This window comes from Tympanuchus pallidicinctus, unplaced genomic scaffold (genome assembly GCF_026119805.1).
Source record: "Tympanuchus pallidicinctus isolate F22 unplaced genomic scaffold, pur_lepc_1.0 scaffold4, whole genome shotgun sequence".
In the NCBI taxonomy this organism is placed as follows: domain Eukaryota; kingdom Metazoa; phylum Chordata; class Aves; order Galliformes; family Phasianidae; genus Tympanuchus; species Tympanuchus pallidicinctus.
This window is the reverse complement of record NW_026294758.1, coordinates 830,688-853,448: the sequence shown is the minus strand read 5'-3', so window position 1 is coordinate 853,448 and position 22,761 is coordinate 830,688. Positions and strand designations below refer to the sequence as shown.

Here is a 22,761-nt window from a genome sequence, read left to right as displayed (position 1 = left end):
TTCCTACCCTGTCATCATCAGGAGTTGTAATGTTACAATTATTACAGACTGACCTTGTGGACATTATAATGGACAAACTATTCGACTGTGCTTATGTTATTTGTTCCTTGTGTTTGCCAGGTGTACCTGTACAGTGTGCAGTATTTCTGCCTTCCTAGTACTGAATGATTACCCATATCTTTTGGTTGTAGTTATTCAAGTAATGTTTATCTTGGAAACGCATTTTTTTGGACTTTTTTAGGTTCGTTTTCTGTCTGATCTTGTGAATTGTCATGTCATAGCTGCACCTTCGATGGTGGCTATGTTTGAGAACTTTGTGAGCGTGACACAGGAGGAAGACGTACCACAAGTAAGCCAAAAATCTGCAGGCTCCCCCATGGCTGTTCTCACAGGCGCCATTACTTTACCACTGCTTTTGTGCTTGGTGCAGGAAGGTTTTAGAGGCAGCAACCTAGATGGAGCGGTATCTGCATGTTCCTTGGTATGAGTGAAAGTGGCCCCTGGCATTTAGGAAATGCTTGTGCAGAAAGAAAGTGTGGGCCTCCGTAGTGAGGTATCTGCACTAAATAAATCTTTACCTTAGCAACTGCATGGTGTCTGGCTTGTTCTGCCAGGTTTGTTTACACTCAAAATATGAAGATAATCTGCAGAAAGACTCTGAAAGTGATCATTTTCGAGTCTGATTGTCGTAGTTCAAGTTAAAAATTGTACATTTTAACCAGTAATACATGTTTTTCTGTTCATGATTTGCCTATCCAGTCTTTAGTTGCTGATCTTTGTGTCACCACAAAACAGTAGTTTAAAGTAAAATGCAATGTTTATGTAAAATCTTCTGGAGCTTAATTGTGTGCTTAAGTCTCAGAATATTTCTTTCCTGTAGGTGCGATGTGACTGGTACATATTTGCATTTTTGTCATCTTTGCCTTGGGTTGGAAAGGAATTGTATGAGAAAAAGGATGCTGAGATGGATCGTCTCTTGTCTCAGACAGAAAGCTATCTGAAGTAAGTTGTATTATTTTTCAGAGACTTGTTCAGGATAACAATAACTTCGAGTAGTGTTCATTTAAAAAATACCAGGTCCTAGTTCTGAGTCGTTTTGCTGTTGGGGGGAGGGGGAAGGGGAGGAACACTGAAAAAATGGACAGATAGAGTGATCTAACTTTATAATTCTAAGAGTTTAGTTGCACTGTCTGGTGCTAGGGTATGGTGATGGTCTTGTCCAGCTTGTGCTGGGACAGCTGTAGCAGTAACTGCTGCAAATAGCAAAAGGTGACCTTACAGTGCAGTGAGACTAGATTTTGGCTAAGTGATTCAAGTTAACGTTGCTCTCAGGATATGATAACAGAGATTGTAATTACAATTCTCTTCTTTTTCTTTTGCACACTAGACTTCAACAACTGAAGAGATTAAGTAGTAGGGTACTCTTTTTTTTTTTTTTTCCCCCTTACTGTGATTGTACTAAAAATGCTGTTAAGGGTTAGGTTTTCTTTTCTGTGTAAACAGACGGCGCCAGAAGATACATGTACCAATGCTACAAGTTTGGACTGCTGATAAACCACATCCACAGGAAGAAGTGAGTGATTTCTGTATGTTATTCTTTGAGAAAGTTTGAAAAACTGTTGTGATAGAAGCACAGTTCAAATAGCTAGAAAACTAAGAGCTAGCTCTGAAAGTGTTTGTGCTGTGAATTGTTCCCTGTTTGCCATTATTTCAAGCAAGTTCTAGGTAAAGAGTTCTCATCCTAAGTTGTAGCAGGTTATGGGGTCAGAAGAGCATTTTCTAGTTTGCCAACAAGCCCATGAGTAGATGTTATTGAATGAAAAATGGTTGTAAGCTGTGGCAACGTTTTTGGAACTGGAAAAACAGGGCTTCATGCTACTTTTGTGAAAAGCAGAGTGTGGTTCCTCACTCTGTAATGTCTTCTCTTTGCTTTGAAGTGGTTTTGCTCTCTCAGCACTAGGAAATACCAAATAAATATACAGAAACTGAACTCAGCAGCTTCTGTGTCATCTTTCACAATTAAAGTAAAAATACTACAGGGGGAAGTTGGCATCTATCTAGCTTGGTGTACAGCTTACCTTCTCTGATTGTTTTGTTTTGTTTTCCTCCTACCCCAAGTTTGTGGACAAACTTGATTGGAAATTGTGATTAAAAAAAACTAAGTTTCCCTTCAGGGAACTTTTCGAACAGTGATCTTTTATCCATTTTTCACTGTTCTGGTTAAATTGGATACTCGTTTTTAAATTTCCAGTTTTAACAACTGTCTTGTTAATGTCAATCTGAAGAAGTAGGACTTATGATTAGGACTGATTCATCGTGAGTATTCTCCCTGCTTGATATCTATTTTCTCACCTTTTTGTTAGTAAGAAAGTGATTCGCAAAATGCTTTTTAGCCTTTCTGTTCTCCAGAGTACCTTAAGTGTTACTTTTCCTATGGGGCACTTGTTGTTAGTATGTTTTTCCATTTCATAGTGTGATGCAGATGACTTCTTTATGGAGGTATTTCACCTCAAAAAGTGCAATCAGTAAGGCCTCAGACAGACTGTTGGAGTCTGTGGCTTCCCGAGTTCTTGAACCTGCTTTTAGCAGGGGCATAGAAGGCAGCTAAACAAAGTGGACCTGTAGCTGTAGCACAAGTAGATGTTTGTGCCATTTCTGAGAGGGTGCTGGGGCTTGGAATTGATTTGAAAATCATAGCAAAGATATTTGATTGTTGGCACTATTGCATTTGTCTTGAATATGCAGCAGCTGGTACTTTTCAACATGGTGGTTCTCCAGAATGTCTCTTCACTTTTAGTATAGATACTAAATCTCTTTAGATATCACTTGTGAGCACTGACTGAAATGACTGTAGTCTTGCTGACGTGTTCAAAGGATGGCTGTCATGCATGCATTTCTGGTCTGCATTTTGCTGCTTAAGAACAGCAGATACATTTTGTTAACAGAATCTTTGGTGAAATTGGAGCAGCTCTGATGTTTAGCTTTTGAATTATTTCTTGATTTAATAAGTACTAGATCCCGTAAGTAGTAATATAAGCAATTGGTTTTTGTTGTGTTTTTTTTTTGTTTTTTTTTTCTGAATCTAAGACATACATTTTTGATTGCACCGTGAGCTGCAAGTTTTGTTATAAGATTCAGCACATCTGATGTTTTGCACTGTTTTTCCCTTCAGTATTTAGACTGCCTCTGGTCTCAGATTCAGAAGTTGAAAAAAGACCGTTGGCAAGAACGACACATTCTGAGGCCCTACCTGGCTTTTGATAGCATTCTTTGTGAAGCACTGCAACATAATCTGCCGCCATTCACTCCTCCACCTCACACTGAAGACTCAGTTTATCCTATGCCAAGGGTTATTTTTAGGATGTTTGACTACACTGATGACCCTGAGGTATGTAACCCCTGCAAGGGGGAGCGAGCTGATTTTGCAGGTAGTGTCATGGTACAGTCCAGGTCAAAATGCGATGTCCTTTCTCCCAGCACACTTAGTGGTTTGAAGATTGGCAGTAATTATACTTTGGTGCTGAATAAATTCTCTTATATCTCTAGTAACAGCATTCACAGAGGCAGCATTTCTTTCTTTAGAGATTTTGATCTTTCTTCTGACTTTTATTGCAGTGTTTAACAAGTACAGTTTACTTCTCTGTTAAAATGAGATGATGCATATTGTGGGGTAAAAGAAATGTGATTCTTTGGAGTAGGTGGAAGGTCCATCTAGCCCCCACAGACTACCTCCAGCACTGTTCTGCAGCAGATACATAGATAAAATTGTGTAGGAATGGGAAAGAATGTGTATTGCTTTCCCCTACTGCCTTTGTAAGTCCCTTTGCTTTAAATCTACTACCTTCAGTTATTGGCCAGTGATTTTTGCAGTCAATGAGATCATGATTTTATTCTGTCCACTCTATTCTGGCCTTTTTTCTCATATCCTCACTCACTCGAGAATGTTTCCAAGCAGCAAGTTAGCAGACTGCCTCATTGCTGTAAAGATCGAAGAAAGAACTGGGTGCAACATGAACTTGTGATTATTTTCTCTAATTTTGTTCCCTTCTGTAATGAATCCTTGTATTCATTTTGTTTTGAATACAGGTCTGTCGTGTGCTTTCTCGGTAGGATACAAGGCAGTTGAGATCTCACCATGTTTGTTAGTTCTGTAAATGGCTAAGAGTAGTAGCACTGCAGTAATCTTTCATGAGTCATCACCTTTTTTTTTTTTTTCCTTTAACTAGGGCCCTGTCATGCCTGGCAGCCATTCTGTTGAACGATTTGTAATAGAGGAGAACCTTCACTGCATCATCAAATCCCACTGGAAAGAGAGAAAGACTTGGTAGGAAGAGCTTTGCCTTATGGAGCCCAGGCACTTCTTATATAAGAACATGGCATCAGTAGCATCAGGGATGTGCAGAAACCTGAACTGGTTAAACAGGAGCTTGAGATTAAACGTTTCCTAGACCATTTGAGGAACTTGATTCACTACAGTTATCTGTATTGAAACTGTTACCTAGAATACAGTGGGGCTGTAGTATTCTGATAGTGAAGAGTCCCCGTGATCCCAGGGTAGAAATGCTGTGACCCCTTGGGAAAGGAATTTGTTTATAATAAAGAACATGCTGCAAAAATTGATGCTGGTGCACCTAGCTCTTCATGTTCCCATTAAGCTCATTAAGTGGAGAGTGTGCTCATATGATGCCTCCTAGAATTTTAGAGAAGCTGATTTGTTGAGTTGCGGTGAACCTTTAGTTAGTTCATATATAGCCGGCATTCATGAAAGTGCTTTTGCTGCCTGCTCCTTGTTGCAGTCTTATTTTTGGGGTTACGTGGGAGAGGTAACTGAGCTAGCTCTGAGCAGTCATTAAGTGCCAACAGATTCCTTTTGTTTGAATTTGGAAGCGCCGGGAACCAACCAAGCCATGTTTCTTCCTTTCTGCTTGGGCGCACTCTGGTGTGCCTAGTTGATAAGCAGGGTTGTTTGCCGTGGGTAATTAACTGTCTCTGTCATACTCCTCTGTGAAAGCCACCAAAGTTGGCATAGTGTAAAAATGGTCAGAACCAATGTTTAATAGTATTTCGTGAAGTTATTTGCTTGCAGTTTTCTGAGTCTCTTGAATCGGGGTTGTTGCAGGCGCTGGAATCATCTGTTATTCCTCTGACAAAGTAAAAGAGGAAAATTTAAAGTTGTAAATTTAACCTGAGGTAAAAATGCAATCAAGAAAATATCAGTTGTTTGTTGTGAAATAATGATAAACAATAATGAACTAGTTAAAACAGAAACTGTTTGAAGAGTTTTTTATATAATCAGTTAGCTTTACAGTGCTTCCAAGTCATTGTGAATGCTTGTTTAGCTTTGGGCTTTTTCATCTTCATGTGCACATGCCAGAATTGGAGATGTCTCTGAATCTACTCTGCTTAATAGTATAATATTCAAACAAAGAGGAATAGAAAATACATTCTTACAGCTCTTGAGTTTGGGCTGTGCTCATGTGCTCTTGTGCTGATTATTTTGTGTTATGTGTAGCAAGGGGCAGTCTTTGGATGGGATTTTGATTGATGTGTGCTGATTTTTGTTTTGTGTGTGACTTCCTGCTGAGAATTAAACATTTCCTATAACTTTGTGAGTCAATCTTTACATTATGTTTGTTGCATTACACTGTGAACTAAATGTGTCTGTGCTTTTGCAGTGCTGCCCAGCTGCTGAGCTATCCAGGAAATAACAAGATACCCTTGAACTATCACATAGTAGAGGTATGCATTTTATAAGTCATCTCTTTTGTGGCTCTTTTTTTGCTAATAAGAAGTCCCAATTAGCTTGATGATAAGTTCAGTTAATGTAGTTTCATTTGGGAGTCAACCAGAGCCTCGTTGAATGCAAGCAGTGCCTTTGTTTGGCAAGTTAAGTTATATGCAATACAATTGTTAATTTTATTTTGTTTGTTGGTACTTTTAACTTGGTGGGGAGAAGGGAAGTGTTGTTGAGTTTTGTTTGTTTTTCAGATTGACTTGTTGTCCTGGTCCTGAAAAGAGCTTGAAATGAAATAGTGGTTTGCTTCCTGCAGGGCACCTTTCATTGTAGACAGCGTATCAGAAAAACAGTACAGATTTTTCTCTTGCTGCCTACTTTCAGGAGTCTGTTTCCAAGATGCAGTGTTGTTTAAAACCTTGTTCATGTCATTTAAAGGCTCTACGAAGAACTAACTATAAGTAGGAATTTTGTAGTTAATTATAATGATGAATATATCTTACATAGAAGATTGATTTTCATAAGGATGGGATTGAGAATTCCTGCTGGCACCAAAATGACAAATATTCTAAGTGCTGTTGTGTTACTTGTGGTCATGTTGTCCCTTTTGTAGTTTTGATTTCATAAGAGAGAAATCTTCATGCTGGCAGCAATTTTCTGCCTTAACATCAAGGTATCTTCAGTGGCCCTCTGTACCTTCAGGAACTGTGTGTGGCTGGGTGCTTTATGCTCACTTATATTTTACTGTCAGCAGCTGCAGTTCCCAATACATAAGTTAAACATCTTGGAAAGTCATTGATTTGAAAACTTGCAGAATGAGAATAAAAAAGGTCTGCATGGATGAAATGTCTGCACAGGAATGCAAGATTGGCGTATGAACTGTATGAATACAACTGTCAGAATTCTCTTTTCTGCGATTTCCAGTTCTTCTAGAATTTTAATTTTATTGCCTATGACTGCAAATTTTCAATGAAATTCCAGAGGTTTTAAGGCTTAGCATGCATTTTACAGACATCTATATAGTCTGCTTGTTATTGTTCCTTTACAGGTTCTCTCTCAACATTGGGGTTAGTATTACGTTGCTTTCAACAACAGTTCAGCAGAATTTTCTCTTGACTTCTGTAGTACAGCACAGAACAGTAGAAATAATGTGTCTGATGAATACGTTAAATTGTTATCTGAGATTCAGAAATCAGCACAGACAGAAGCCAATGTATGCTGCTCAGTACCTTCCCAAAATGGGCTTATTTTGGAGGGCCATGATGCTCCATGTTGCAGTCTGTCATGTCAAGCGTGGAATGCTCCGTGCACAAAACTCTGAAACGTGTCACCTTTATCTCAGCAGTTTCTTATTCATGCTTATGTGGGTAATACTGGTGGCTGTGAGCAGAGCCACGGCATCACTAGGCTGTTGAACTAGTAGGACCTGTTGCACTTGTAAAGCTTTTGGTATACAACTTGGGCTTGACAAAGCTTATACGTTCAGATTGTCAGTCTTGACCTTTGTCACTCACTTGTTTCCACAAAATATGGTATGACATGAAATGCTTTGCATGAATAATTGGTCATGAGCATGTAATGAATATCAGAACTACCATCTTAATCAGTATCTCAAGTAGATAATGACTGATCATCAATTGTTGCTATTTCCTGTCTTGACAGCAGAAGCAATTCTGTACCTAACGTGTTCCCCAGTGCTTTTTTACCATTTGTGTCTTAACAGTGTAATTGAATCACAGAATGGCTTGGGTTGGAAGGGACCTTAAAACGAATTAAGTTTCAGCCTCCCTGCTGTGGAAGGATTGCCCCCCACCACCTCCGGCTGCCCATGGACCCTTTCTTGCTGGCCCTGAGCACCTCCAGGGATGGGGCAGCCACAGCTTCTCTGGGCAGCTGTGCCAGGGCCTCACCGCCTTCTGAGAAACAATTGCCTCATAATTGTATTTGAACTAAATTTCCTGTTTTAGTTTGAAACTGTTCTTCTTGTTCTATCGCTATCAGACCATGCAAAAGTTCTGTTTCCCTCCTGTTAATAAGCTTGCTTTAAGTACTGGAAGGCTGCATTGAGGCTTCCTTGAAGCCTTCTCTTTCCCAGGCTGACCAAGCCCACCTCCTTAGCCTTTCTTTACAAGAGAGTTGCTCTACCCATCTGATCTTCTTGAGCATAGAGGGACAATGCCTTCCCTCATCCTGCTGGCCACCCACCCTGTTTTGATGCAGCCCAGGATACAGTTGGCCTTCTGGTCTGCAAGGACATGCTGCTGCCTATGTCCAGCTTTTTGTCCACCCAAACTCTCATATCCTTCTCTGCAAGGCTGCTCTTGATAAGTTCCTCTCCCAGTCTGTATGCATATCTGGAATTGCCCTGGTCTGGGTGCAACACCTTGCTCTTGGCCTTGTTGAATCTCATTAGGTTCACATGCACACACTTCTCAGCACTGTAAGGTCTCTCTGGATGGCATCCCTTCCTTCTGCTGCATTACCTGCACCACACAGCATAGTTCCATCTGTAAATTTGCTGAGAGTGCACCCAATCCCACTTTCTAGGTCGCTGATCAAGATGTTGGAAAACACTAGAAGTAGGATGGACCCCTGGGGGACACCAGTCACCAGCCTCTACCTGGACATAGACCTGCTGAACACAACCCTCTGGCTGCAAGCATCCAGTCAATTCTTTAACCACCCTTAAAATCTGTATCTCTGATTTAGAGACAAGGATGTGGTGTGTTGTTGCACCAGAGGAGGTTCAGGTTGCTTATTAAGAAAAATCTTTCCTCAGAAAGGATGGTGAAGCATTGGAACAAACTACCCAGAAGGTGTTGGGTCACCATCCTTGGAGGTTTTTGAGAAACATGTAGATGCAGCATTGAGGACTGTCATTTAGTAGGCATTGTGGTGATTGATTGACGGTTGGATTTGAGATTTCAGAAGTCTTCTCCAATCTTAATTATTCTATGGACATGCCAAAACTTGCAGAAGTTTAGGTAGATGACATCAGACATCACTTGCCTTTTGTTTGTCCACTAATGCTATCACTCCATCATAGAAGGTTGCCAGATTGGTCAGGCACAGTCAGCCTTGGTGAAGCTGTGTTTGCTGTCTCAGATCATCTCCTTCTTCTTTCAAGCATCTTAATATAGTCTCCAGGAGGATCTGTTCTTTGATCTTACCAAGCACGAAGGTTCAGCTTAATGGCCTGTAGTTTCCCAGGTCTTCTCTTCTGCCTTTCTTAAAAATAAGAGTGATGTTTCCTTCTATACCAGGGACTTCACCTGACAGCCATGACTTTTCAAATCTGAGGGAGAGTGGCATGGCAGCACATCAGCCAGTTCCTTTAGGACTCTAGATGGATGTTGTTTAGCCCCGTAGACTTGTACAGGTTTCAGTCTCATCCAATGGTTTCAGACTTGCTCTCTGCTTTCATTGGGAGTGATTTTATTCCCTCAACCCCATCTAGAGGTTCAGGAACTTAGGAGATGTGGGAATCGTGATTGCCATCTGAAGTCTGAGACAAAGAACTTGAGTGCTGCAGCCTTCTCTGTGTCTGTTGTTGCCAGTTCATTTATCAGTAAGTACATGCTTCTTGGCCAGCCTCTTCCGACCAACATGCCTGTAGAATCCTTTAATGTTATTTTTCACCTCACTCAACAAGGGATCTGTGCCTTCTGTGCCTTCTGTGCCCTGGCACTGCTGATCCTATCTCTGCATGTCTAGTTGGCGTCCTTGTATTCTTCATAGACTATACATCCCTGCTTCCACTGCCTTTGTATTTCCTCCTTATTCCTCAGTTTGACCAGCAGGTTCTTGTTGAGCCATGCCAGTTTCCTGCCTTCTCTATTTGATTTCTTATGCTGAGGATGGAGAGTTCTTGTGCTCTCAGAAGGGTGTCTTTAAAGAGTTGCCACTTCTGTTGTATTCCTTTGTCCGTAACAACAGCTTTCTGGGGATCCCACCCAATAATTCTCTCAAGCAGATGAAATGTCACTCTCCTGAATGTCAGGGTCCATCTTCCTTAAAATTACAAACTAGGACATGGTTGCTACAGCCCACACTGTCTCCAGACTTAACCTGCTTCATGATTTCAGCTGCATCGGTGAGCACCAGGTCCAGTAATGCTTCACCCCCTGTTGGTCCGTCTAGTATCTGGACAAGCAAGTTGTCCTCAGTGCACTGCAGGAGTCTCCTGGCTTGCTTACAGCCCACCATGTTGCTTTCCCAGCAGACATCCAGGTGGTTGAAATGCCCTATCAGAATGAAGTCCTGTGATCAGGATGCTTCTTGCAGACAAAGCAAGAAGACCTCATCATTGGCTCCTTGATCAGGGTGCCTGACCACCAGATGTCCCTTATTGGTATGGTCCCCAGAAGCACTCAGCCTCGTCGTGGCTGTTTTTCAGAGTCAGCTCTTCACAGTCTGTCCATTTCTTGACATACAGTGCAGCTCCTTCCCCTCTCCTTCATTGCCTGTCTTCTAAAAACTTTGCAGCCCTCAGCTGAAGTGTTTCTAGTTATGTGACTTGTCTCACTACATTTCTGTACGAGCAGTTAAGTCAGCTTTCTAATTGCACCATGGCATCATCTCCTCCTGTTTATTTCCCATGCTGCATGCACTGGTGTAGAGGCACTTCAAGCAGGCTATTGGCCACGTTACCTTATTAGAGCACTGAGACAAATCTGAGGTTTTCCTTTGCTGCTTCCTAAAATGACAGCTTTTCTCTGTTAGTTAGAAGTACAAACCTTTCCCCCATCAATTCTTATTTAAAGTTCTGTTAGCCCGGCCTATTTAAATTGTTGCCCCATCCTAGCAGTTGCATCCCATCCAATGTCAGCCTGCCCAATCTCTTGAAGGTGTGTCCAGAACCATAGAACCAGTAACCCTGAGCATGATACCATTCATGCAGCCCGTCACTGAAGGGGTCCTTTCGCTGCATCCTGCACAAGTCCCAGTCTCCAGCCAGGAAGAACAAGGGGAACAGTACCTGTGTTCCTGACATCCTGTGTATTCCTGATATTCCTATATCCCAAGGGAGGATCTCGTAATTTTTTGTCATTTCCTTGTGGCTTCCTCATGTAACCTGTCTTGAAAGAGCAGCAGTGGATAGCAGTCCTCCACCTTTATCAGACCCAGAAGCTTTTTCCATGGAAAAGTTCTTCAGCTGCTTATAGTCTTGTTGTGATTCCAAGTCCATCCTCAGGCTGTAGCATTTTCTCATCACTGTGTTTTCACGTGCTGTTTGTGAAACCTATAAATGGACAATGATTTCTTGAACTAGTAAGAGCGTTATCTACTGCTTACTCTTTGAAGCTTTAATTCCTCTGTGTTTGTTCTGAAGTTTAAAGTTGTCAGTGAGGAAAATTACCAACTGAAATGAATCAAAGGTTCATGATTTTGAACTTGATTGAAATCTAGTTGACAATAGCAGACTAACCAGAAACTCAAACATGAGTGTTGCCAAGTGGTGAATTCTTCATAGTCCTTAAGGATTGACACACTCCTATGAGCACACTTGAAAATAAAATATCAATGCTGTCTGCAGGATTGTTTTTAGTTTTCTTAAAGGGATCCTCAGCCAAGGGGGTACAGGGCATATATTTCTATCAGGTGGAGTGGTGGTTATAATTTTCTGTTGCAGCTTGTGGCTATATTCATTTATTATTTTGTGTAAGAGAAAAGAGAATAATGTGGAAAAGTACAGTCTAATTTTGATGTAAATCATCTTTCACATTATATGCTTAAGCTTCGCTTAGTGTGTTTAATGTTTACTATTTGATAGAATCAGATCACTTCAGCTTTGTTTTGCCAACATCATTTGGTAACACTGCATTAGGGCAAAATACAGCTGAGTACACTTTCTGAGATGTATCATGTTTAATGCTGGGACTGTGTTGTGTTAGTACAGAATGGCGAAGGTGGTTTTAGAATGTTTTAATATGGTGTAGAGTTACCACTGTCTTTGTAAACTTTACCTTTTTCTCCTAGAACTTGAGCGTGACAGAATAATATTAGCCTGTTTGGGTATGTGCTTGTTTAAGGCTGACGTTGCTGTTCTGAAGCTGACTGTGCTCTGATTCTATGCCTTCCTTTCCTACAGGTAATTTTTGCAGAGTTGTTTCAGCTTCCTTCTCCGCCACACATCGAGGTCATGTACACAACTCTGCTGATTGAACTGTGCAAACTTCAGCCTGGTTCTTTACCACAAGTTGTATCCTTTCTTTGCTTCTGGAGAGCATTTTTAAAATGGAGCCTTTATATCACTTGCTCTGTAGGTGAAGAAATAGCAATAAATATTGTCAGTAATCTATTTTACAGCTGCCGCATGAAGCTTTGCTTGTAACACTTGCATGAAAGAAAAGCACAGCCCATGTAGCATGGGTCTAGTCTGGCTGACTGAGCAAGACTCCTCGGATTTATGAACACTGCTCTGGTACTTCCTTTCACCTTCCAAAGAATTGCTGTTAAAGTATCCTGTTAGGACTGGGTAATGTGTGGCTCCATTGCATATTGAAGGCTGAGAAGGAAAGGAAGGGACAGACTTAATCTATGCTTTTAGGAACTGTGTGAGCATTGCAGATGATTTTAAATGAACTTGCTCAAGTTCCCATTCAAAGGCTCTCAGTGGAAGCGTTCAGAATGTCGGTAATAGACTGTCAGCTCAAATAAGAGTAGTTACATGCTGAGAAAGGCGACGTGACCCTAGCTCATTCTGTCTGCTAAATTGCTCCTATTCTATTGCAGTCTCGGATCGGGCTAGTTCATCATTTCACAACAAGCTACAGATTCTTGAGAAAACAGATGCTTATCCAGTGGTAACTTCATTCAATTTTTTATTATATATCATGATATCACTACACAATCATAAAATTGTAGGGGTTGGAAGGGACCTCTGGAGATCATCTAGTCCAACCTCACTCTAAAGCATGTTTCCTACAGTAATTTGCAAAGGAAAGCATCCAGGCAGGTTTTGAATGTCTCCAAAGGAGAATCCCCAGTCTCCTGGTCAGCCTGTTCCACAGTAAAGCTGGTTTTCCTCATATAGAACTACACTTGTGTTCCAGTTCGGGCCAATGCCCATTGTCATGTCAGTGGGCACTGCTGAAAAAAGCCTGGCCCCATCTACTCAACACCCATCCTTCAGATAGTTACAAGCACTGATAAGATCCCTTCAGACTTCACTCGTCCAAGCTGAACAGTCCCATGTCTCAGCCTTTCCTCACACAGGCAATGCTCTGTGACACCAGTCATCCTCCACAGCACTCTCTCTAGAAGATTTCTTTCTTCTTTTAACTGGAGAGCCCAGAACTGCATGCAGTATTCCAGATGCGACCTCACCAGGGCAGGAAAGGATCACCTCCCTCAAGAGTGATAACCACAGTCCTTGTAATGCACCCCAGGGTACCATTGGCCTTCTTGGCCACAAGGGCATGTTGTTCGAAAATCATGTAAATGCCAGTGATAAGAGCTTGAATTGTTGCTGGAATTGTGGGGATCTCTATGTAGAAGGCTTTTAATGTTAATAGGGATGCTGTGAAAACAACAAAATCTTTGTTGGGCAAAGCCAGCGTAGACAGTTTCCTGAGTTTTCAGTGATGATCAAAGGTTGTTTGTATGCGAGTATCAAGAGCAGCTTGTTAAGGTACAAGGAAGGGTTACAGAAGTACTTGGTTGTTATCTGTGCCTGCGCAGTTCCCTTGCATGAAGAGAATTCTAACTTTCTCTAGGAGCCAGCAGTCTCACAGCAGTGGAAGAAAAACAGTGTTAGAATGGAAAAAAAACTTTTGGCTTCTTGTCTTCCTTTTCTTCCTCAATGGATTTAGTGTGATTTACCTGCTTCTGGAATAGTCTGAGGGAGCTATCATTTCTTTTCCATTCTATTCCAAAACTGAATGGAATTGCATTTGATTTATCTAGTGCTTTGCTGTTAACCTTAATAAAAAACTTCAGCTTGCCCAAGCCACAGAAATGCTCTACATGCGTTTGGATACAATGAATACAACCTGTGTAGACAGGTAAATGTTGTTTTTGAGGGATGGAAAATATTCTTCATTTTTCCTATGCATTGGACACTAAGGAATCTGTGGAAAGAATAATCCAGAATTATTTTTATAAATTTATAGTGCTCTTCGAAACAATTTTGGAGGGCTCTTGATTTGATTAATCTAAATAAAAGTTTGGGGGCTTGTGCCTTTTCTTCCTAAAACACTCCACTGGAGTGCTGATGAGAACTTACACACATCCCAGCCTGGTGTAAGTTGCACAGTGTTCTTCTGTCTTGTACTGTGCATGCTTCTTAGTGGTCTGGGAAGTGAAGTTGTGGTACATGCACCGTCCAGAGGTGGAGGAGAGTGGTGGCTTGATTGCAGGAGAGCTATTAATTACTCATCAAAAATGTAAAGCTGTGTATTCACAGTAAGTTTGTTTTAATTGTTAACTTAGCATGTCATCTGTATGTCATCTGTATGGAACAACAGAACATGACAGGCCCTCTATTTGTCCAAAATATCTAGTTTCTGATTTTCTGAACCTCGTCTTTTGACCTAAATGTAATGCTGTACTGCCTTTGACATATAGAATATTCTTACAAGAAAACCTCAAAGGAAAGTTTTTCTGCAGTTTCAATATTTAATAGAGCTTCTTTTTTCTTCGTATGATGAAGATTCATTAACTGGTTTTCTCACCACTTGAGTAACTTCCAGTTCCGTTGGAGCTGGGAAGATTGGTAAGTTTCTCACATTTTAATATGCAAAACTTGTATTGCAGAAACCATAAACTTCCAGACTTAGCCCGAAAGTGTCACAGTATACTGGCTGTACTAATTGCTTTCCTCTAACTTTTCAGAGATTGTTTTTTTTTTAATCTGCTCATCACCGTTTAGAGGTAGATTGTCCTGGTAATCCTTTTAGTCTCTGTGTTGTCCCTGACTAATTTTGTGATAAATATCAAGCTAGTGTGAGTGTTCCCTAAAGAGAAGTAGAAACACAGTTTCTTTGTTTTGTCTCATATTCTTGGTCAGTTATTGAACGGCTCCCTGACTTTAATGATTTGCTCTATGTGTCTGTATCCTGTACTCATTCTGTGATGTCGTGCTCTGTGCTACCCTAAACCTTCGATTTTCATCTTCATCTGTGAGATCTTTGAACCAATTTTCCTCCTGCAAAATCTTAGTACCTGACTTGCCAGCAGGGCTGGCCCCGCTGTCCATTCTTATGCTAAATCTCCAACTCGCATTCCTGGCAGGAGCTCAGTGGTCTCCAACAATGCCTAACCACAGGCTTCCGTGGGATTTGTATTCCAGGCACTGTGCTGGCTGCCTGCTGCCTTTCTCATATACTGTATACTGTTGCTCCCTCTCCCACTAAAGCTGGAGTTACATCCTTAATACAGTCCCAACTTCTGTAGGCTGCTACCATATATGCTCTCCATGGCTGATCTGCCCAGCTGTCATGGAGGAATGTTCAGTAAGGTATTGTGGCATTACTGAAGTTTGGTGCATTGTCCTCACAGAGCTGTATGTTTCTGTTTAGTCTAAGTAGAATGTTGCCTGACCCACTGGAGGTCTTTGTAGAACCAGTTTTTTCCTTGCATGGATGCTCCTTGATGGGAATGCTTGTGTGCTTTTTCTCACAAGCTGCTGTTTTTCACAAATCTTGTAACTATTTGAGATACTTCATAGCACTCTTGAAATGCATTTGAAATCAGCCAGAAACTCAAATTCCTGTGAGGAAGAAATAGACTATAAAATCACACAGTGCTTTTTTCGTAGGGAGAAGGAAGGCAGAACGACCATAAGCACAAGTTAATGTAATCTGTTGTGGAAAGGAGAGCTACTTAAATACATCACATAAAGATGACTTTTCAAGATTACTGTTAGCAAGGATATAGTGATGAGCTGTCTCACTGTCTTAAGAATGTGTGTGCTGTAAAAGAGCGTCAGGCAGTGCAGCTGTGCTTAGACCATGATTGTTTTGTATGTATCACACCAAGCCAGAAAGAGACTAAATGACAAATTCTTTCCAACACCATCACCTCTGTTCTCTGATAGGTCAGATTGTCTTACTCAGGACCTTGAAAAGCCCAAACCCAAGTTTGTGAGAGAGGTGTTGGAAAAATGCATGCGGTAAGTGAAATCTGTAGATGGCTGTGCTCTCAGAAGAATGATCTTTGTTTCTGGTTGCTGCCACACTCCTTGCAATTTCTGTCTTACGTGTCCTTGTAATTCCATTCTGGGTAAGAGACAAGTCTGTAGTTGGTATGATTTAATTCTGATTTACTTGTTGTAGAGCACTACTTCTAGCAGACGAGGAGAAACAGGTGAAGCACACAGTAATGAACTATCTGCTCTAATTGTGCTTACGTCTGTTTACATAGGGACATTCCTCGCCATGGGCATGGAGAGAAGTAGGGATCAGCCAGTAGTCCTGAGAAATATTTGGATTTCAAAGAAACGGGCAGAGCATATCATTAGTTACTCTGAGAACTAAGAGTGGAATTTTAGTTCTTGTGAGTCTCTTTGATGTCAGTAGTCCTTTTTTTAAAAATATATATATATATACTGAAGTAATCCAAAAGTACTGTCTCCTACTTCTGTTATGTTGCCTACGATGTCAGAGGCAGACGGTGCTGGTATGGCAGTGGGGGTGGAACGTTCCTGTCAGTACTGCATTCCATGCTGTGGCCGTGCAACAGATGGCAGTAGAGGGGCAGCCTGGCAAAATGGCGTCTGATAAGGAAGTGCACATGGAGCAAAGCGCGGCATTGAATTCCTTCGTGGGAAAAAGTGGCACCCACTATTGCTGAGGCTTGCTGAACGTCCGTGGACACGACAGTGGATATAAGCACAGAGGGGGCGGGTGGTGCGTTTCAGCAGTGGTGACAGCAGTAGGGATCACCTCCACTGGTCTTGGTTTTAACAAGCGTGGCATTGCGGGCTCTTGTCCGTCGCCAGGGAAAATGCAGAGCTCATGAGGTGACTGTGCTGAAAAATTGTTTTTTGTAGGTGAGAATTTGCGCTGTCAAATAGCATTATTGTGCTTTTTGTATCTATTTCTATAAGAAACTACTAGGAGGCATTACTTTTCAGAGCAACCTACCTATTATTTAAAAAAAAAAAAAACAACCCTTGAACAAAAATCCCACAGAAGCCAACAAGAATACACTATTGGAATTCTTGAAATAGAGGGATAGGAGGTTCAGTAAAATGTTCAAAATCCCTGTGTCGTTCATAATCTTAGATCAGTCTGTTTTGGAGTGAATTCAGTACAGACAAGTGTGATAGTAACATGCTGCAAAACTAATTCAAGTCTTCTGTTGTGTTTTTCCATTTCACCAAATTAATCCTTTGTAGGATTGATGGAAGCTGGGAAGTAAAATTGAGAGATCTGCAGACATGAAGGCATTTAGTATTTTTTTTTCTCCTTTGACTGGGGCTTAGTAGTTGACTGGACTCTTGCTATTTTTCTGGATGGCTTCATAAGCTTTTGCATGAGACATCTACCAGGCAGTCTCTTAATCTTTTCAAAAGCTGAATGGTGTGAGGATGGAGTCCCACTATCAAGATATTCAAGTAGCAAGCATCCATTAATAAGTTACTTAGATCTTACTGAGCACTTTATTCAGTGCAACTGTATTTTCTTAACATGTGAAACTTAAATAGCAGGAAGCCATTGTAAAGGAATGACTTCAGAATTAATCCATTTCAATTCTACTGCTCTTAAACCTATTTGCAGGCTCTCCTATCATCAGCGGATAATCGATATTGTTCCTGCAAGCTTTTCTGTCCTCAGTCCTGCAAATCCAGTGTGTATCTACAAGTACGGAGATGAAAGCAATAGTAAGTATTAAAGTTCATGAGGAGTCAAGTCAAAGTGCTTCAGAGCAAGGGAGCATGCCAGTATTTTGAATATGGTAGAACAGTAAAACATTCCACTGGTAATGGAGCACTCAGAGACAGCAGAAGACATGAAGATTGAGGGGAGAAAAAGTAACTTCATACAACCAGTAATAAAAGGAGTAATGGACAGTCCTATATGTGAAGGTTTCTTCATCCAAGATAAAATACGGGAAAAAAAGAAAGTATTGTATTTTAGGAAGTTGAGGGACGTTATGTGGAGCTTTAAGGTAGAAGGGTGATTTCTCGGCCTCAGCTCTAAAGATTCTACCAAAAGTTTTGAATTTGACATGAGGACAAGGAAACCTACTGAGCAGTTGTAGTAGAATAATGGACCGTGATGTTGGAACAACTAGTTATGTGCATCTGGGAATTGTACTTGCTTCTTTGATAGGCAAACTTACATCAAAAGAGATTCAGTTCCTTAATTTTTATTTTTTATTTTTTTCACTTTGCTGTTGTTTAGGGTCTCTTCCTGGATATACTGTGGCACTCTGTTTAACAATTGCAATTAAAAACAAGGCCAGTAATGATGAAATCTTCAGCATTTTAAAAGATGTGCCTAATCCAAATCAGGATGATGACGATGGTAAGGTATCTTCTGCTAGGTTTTGCAAGGCTCTATGTACTGTATACACTTTAGAGCTGTGTGTGTGCTGGTTAGCCAAATGTTGTGTTCTTCCTTCAAATAGTTGATTTGAAAATATTAGCAAGCGAAAAGATGCACAATTGTTGGGCTTTGTTGTAAACACATTATCTGCAGGCTCGTTTCTTAACAGAGGTAACACAATGCTTGAGATGGGTTTTCTTGAGATTATTGACAGAGGCAGTGTGTTGGAATTTAGCATCTCCCTTGCCTTTACCAGCAGAGTTCATTTCACACTGCTTGTTTCACCCTGGTAAAACCAGCACTTTTCCCCTAAGAGCTCCCCTTCTCTCAGACCAGTCCCAGAGCAGATAAAGTAGCCTGAATGCTGGCTGGTCTCCCATAGAAGATTCTCCTAAGATAGAAACACACAATGGGACTCCGCGTGGCTTCTTTTTTGATCTGTAGACACAGACAGTGTTGACTCCTGAAGCCTGCACGTTCTGGGGGGTGAGGAGTGCAGGAGTGAGCATTTCACATTTAAGTGAATGGAAGAAGTGATCCGCGCAGTGAGTTCCAGTATTTCCACAGTGTAAGACAGTGCTCCTATGGAAGCAGAGGACAATTGTAACCTGTTTTTGGCATGCCACGTGTTTCCCAGTTTGCTTTAAGCTTCATGCAGCAATGACTGTTCTCCGACCTGCTTGTCTTCAGGTGCACGGGAGGAGATCTTGCACCACTCACCTCTACTACCCGTATTTGTTATGCACGCTCATTGGACTTTTCTCCCGTGTCATAAAAGGCCATCCTCTGCATCCTAATCATTTTTAGCTGTCCCTCCCCACACCTACTCTCCTTTCTTCATGGTCTACCACGCCTTCATCTTGTTGCATACTTCTGCAGCTTCCTTGGCTGTCCTCTGCTGCTGTCTGAGTGCTGTTATGTTATTCTATAGCAGTTGTGTCTCTGGTAGCTTCTTCACTGACCGAATGCAAGAAATCTTTCTGCGTGTTTTCCTCAAGGCAAACTGGGAGTGTGATTATTTGCAACACGGATAGTGTTTAGTAAAATAAATACTAAATTGTTTGCTAGCACCTTTCTCTGCCTTGCATGGCATTATTGCCAAAACTTTGCCTGAAGTGAGTTAAAACCATCAGTTATCTCTACAGTTGATACTGTAAGCATTACATATAAAACTTTAAATAATTTGCAGATGAAGGATTTACTTTCAATCCTTTGAAAATAGAAGTCTTCGTTCAGACTCTGCTCCACCTTGCTGCAAAGTCTTTCAGCCACTCCTTCAGCGCCCTGGCAAAGTAAGTGTGACGTGCACTGTTTGAGGGTTGGCAGAGCTGTTTAGTTCTGTAAATGAAACGATGGGAAAAAAAATGGTCTGCAAGCTTCAGCAGTGCTTTAGGTACTTCTCAATGTAGTAGGACTCTGAGAGCCAGTGACACTCTAGTGTATATACTGAAGGAACAGAAGCGTTGTAAATGCTAAGTGAAACATCTGAATGGATGTAACAGACAGTTACACACTGAGTTTAATACTTTGTGCTTCAGAGATATTACGCGTCTATGACCTAGGAAGGCAGTAGTCAGATGCACTTTAATGAATTACTTTTCTGTTCCTCAGTAGAAGTATGTGGTTGATACAAAAACCTGCACCTGGAAGCCTTTTAGAGGCATGTTTACTATAAACTGTAGGTTGTAACCTGCAGCTAGTAGTGTAAGGGCAGGCAGAGGTGAGTACACGTCCATGGTGTTTTCACTGCTGCACACCAGCACTGGCAGCCATTAGGTCATTCTTTGTAGTTCCAAAATGGTCAGTGGTGAATGCTGTGTGTTGTGTGAATGCTATGTATGAGTAAGTTCATTAAAACAGAGGCGTTAGCAGCATTTCCTTCAGAAGGGGCAGATTGGGTGTCTGAAGTTATGGAAACATGTCAAGAAGGTCTGAGGCTCTAAAAGCAGCACATTTTGCCCCAGCTGAGCACAGGAAGCATTTCTGTGTGCCTTGTACTTGTGGGTATATGAGAAATACAGTCCACCTTGCAGGAGGAGATTCACCACTGAGATTTAAGCTGCTTTTATGAGTGTATCTTTCTTAGCTCAATTGGTTGTATTTTCCTGTTAGTAGTTGTTCAGGAATTGTGGTATAAAGTCCCAAAACTTCCTCTTTTGGGCAATCTAAACCACTTACCTCATATCAGGATACCCTTTTGACCTGAGCCCTGCTCCTTCACTGACTAATCTACGTCTGTTAAAAGGTTTCACGAAGTCTTCAAAACGCTTGCTGAAAGTGATGAGGGAAAACTCCATGTTTTGAGAGTTGTGTACGAGGTCTGGAAGAACCATCCACAGGTGAGGCACTGCAGTGTCAAGCACCACTTGAGTTTAAACTCTCTGAGGTCACATTAAATAAAGCATTTTAGTTTGCTTTATATCCTTCACAACCTTCGTGACTTTCGTCTGATATAAAGGAAAGTTCAAATTCTATTTGCCATTATGAAAGGCATTTAAAGGAAGGCTGGAGATAAAATATATACTACATGGCTGTTTATTTCTCAGTTACTTGTGGGAGAGCAAAGGCTGTGTCATTCTGGCTCGGGCTCGTGCTATGCTGTTTGTCATGCAAGAGAACTTGTTGCTGTTCAGAATTGGAAAATGGTGTTGATGCGTAGAATTGAAATAAGATGTACATCTCTTAACAAAAGCAAGCCATGTTCTTAGAAATGGGGGAATTTGGTTGGTCTGTAGGCTTTCTCCACTCGCTCGCAAAATGTATGCAGTGATTCCACAGAGATCAGGTTGAAGTCGCTGTTGCATATGAGCAGAGCTGCAGTCAGTAACTGTTCAGAATGGAGCAGTCAGACTGCAGAGGCATGATTGCATTCATTCTTCAATCAGAGGTAATAGCACCCTGGAAGGCCTACGGAAAACACCTCAGCTGTTTAAACAGTTCCATTTCTTCACAGCAGTTATTTTCTCCCTCAGCTGTCATTCTCCTAAACGTAGAAATAAAAATGAGGAGCTCACACTGAATTTGCCCGCGTTAATTATGTGTTGCTTACTGATGTGCTTGAGTTACAGGGTACTGTAATAGAAAGGGGAGCACACCTCACAGCTACACGGTGAGACATTAAGAAATGGTTCCACTGTGGGCAGGGGATAATCCTTGCTTCTGCTGCTAAACCTATGGACTGCTTTCCGTGGTTCCTAGAGAAAATTTAGTGCCCAAAAGAGAAGTGGCACCTGGGATAGATATCTTTCAAATACAATTCTAGAAAATATATATATCTCAAAAAGTAGTGTTTTTTTAAAGATATTAAATTTCTTGCCCAAAATACTGACCTTGAAAATGTGATGATTACAGTCTTGACCTACTTTTACTTTAATTGGATCAGAAGAAATTACATTACTGCAGTCTAATGTCCATATCCTTTTCCTCTTCGTTCCTTTGTACTGCAGTATGGCCAAGCTGAGATGGAGGCTTCAAAGTCATACTGAACAGTTCAGTTAGATTTTTACGAATAAATCAAAATTGCATTTTATAAATAAGTGCTGATGTTTTGAAGGCCTCGATCGTGGAACCTGAATTTCCTCTCCTGTAGGTACTATAGTTGAGACTTCTGCTTCTGCTCAGGTGCTTTCTTGTCTGTGTGTCCACAACATCTCTGGCACACGGGGCATTTGTGGACCCAGTTTCTTTGCAGTTCACCCTCCTCTGTCGTGAATGGGAACGCCTTCTGTTCTGCCTTATGCTGTCAGTATTTTGAGGGCTGTGCTGCAGATGGTGATTTTTGGTGGTTGTTAGACTAGTTTAGTGTGGTTGTAGTGGTGCCTTCATGACGAGAAGTTTTAACACCAAGATGAGACGTTTTCCCCAAAATCCTAAGCTTGTTCCTTGGAAGATCAGGGGAAGTAATCAGAGATTCTTCTTGGCATTACGGGAAGACACACGGAGCATAGGATGCTATCCTGGGATGTGAAAGTTGAGTCCTGAGTCTTCTGTATGATTCATTTGGTTATTTTAACCTCCCTTCCTTAAAAGGAGCTTTGTTACACTTCCTTATGTGCCGAAGGGTAGTTGTGAGGATAAATGCTTTGTAGGCTGTGGTTCTTAGATGTTGTGACATTCGAGCACATGAGTAACCAAGATAAGCCTTTTTTTTTTTTCTGAACAGCTTGTAACTGCTTTAGTCTGCAGCTCTTCTCCACAGTTGCCTTTTGGACTGCTTGCAAAGCCCCTGGAATCGTGGCACTGCCTGCAGCAAGCACTTCACTACTGATTCTGTCCTAAAATGCAATAGAACCTGCAGGAAAGTGGTTACTGCCATAACTGAAAATTACTGCATTTCAAGGAGAGCGTAGGCCAGCAGCTGCTCTGTCTTTATGGCCATGTGAGAGTTATGTATGCTCTGGTTTGAGTACCTTGATGTCATGTACATGCAGTTGTGTCTGTGCTGCTTCACTTTCAGCTTTGATGCTTATAATTACTGTTTTTAAGAGGAAGTTATGCTAATGAAGAATGATCCATTGCTTTCACGAGGAACGG

The 22,761-nt window shown here is 41.2% G+C and overlaps 1 protein-coding gene across 2 annotated transcripts in view; it reads left to right on the top strand.

Annotated features, from left to right (window-relative positions):
- NCBP1 (nuclear cap binding protein subunit 1) overlaps window positions 1-22,761 on the top strand; it is a 32,293-nt gene that overhangs the window by 3,923 nt on the left and 5,609 nt on the right. For both annotated transcript variants that reach the window (XM_052701443.1, XM_052701441.1), the window contains exons 5-18: window positions 242-349; window positions 881-1,002; window positions 1,504-1,573; window positions 3,173-3,388; window positions 4,227-4,324; window positions 5,676-5,739; window positions 11,826-11,936; window positions 13,676-13,740; window positions 14,388-14,450; window positions 15,774-15,848; window positions 17,458-17,561; window positions 18,085-18,207; window positions 19,418-19,520; window positions 20,474-20,567. In XM_052701443.1, the coding sequence (XP_052557403.1) occupies window positions 242-349; window positions 881-1,002; window positions 1,504-1,573; window positions 3,173-3,388; window positions 4,227-4,324; window positions 5,676-5,739; window positions 11,826-11,936; window positions 13,676-13,740; window positions 14,388-14,450; window positions 15,774-15,848; window positions 17,458-17,561; window positions 18,085-18,207; window positions 19,418-19,520; window positions 20,474-20,567 (1,416 nt within the window). The remainder of the gene's footprint in view (window positions 1-241; window positions 350-880; window positions 1,003-1,503; window positions 1,574-3,172; window positions 3,389-4,226; window positions 4,325-5,675; window positions 5,740-11,825; window positions 11,937-13,675; window positions 13,741-14,387; window positions 14,451-15,773; window positions 15,849-17,457; window positions 17,562-18,084; window positions 18,208-19,417; window positions 19,521-20,473; window positions 20,568-22,761) is intronic.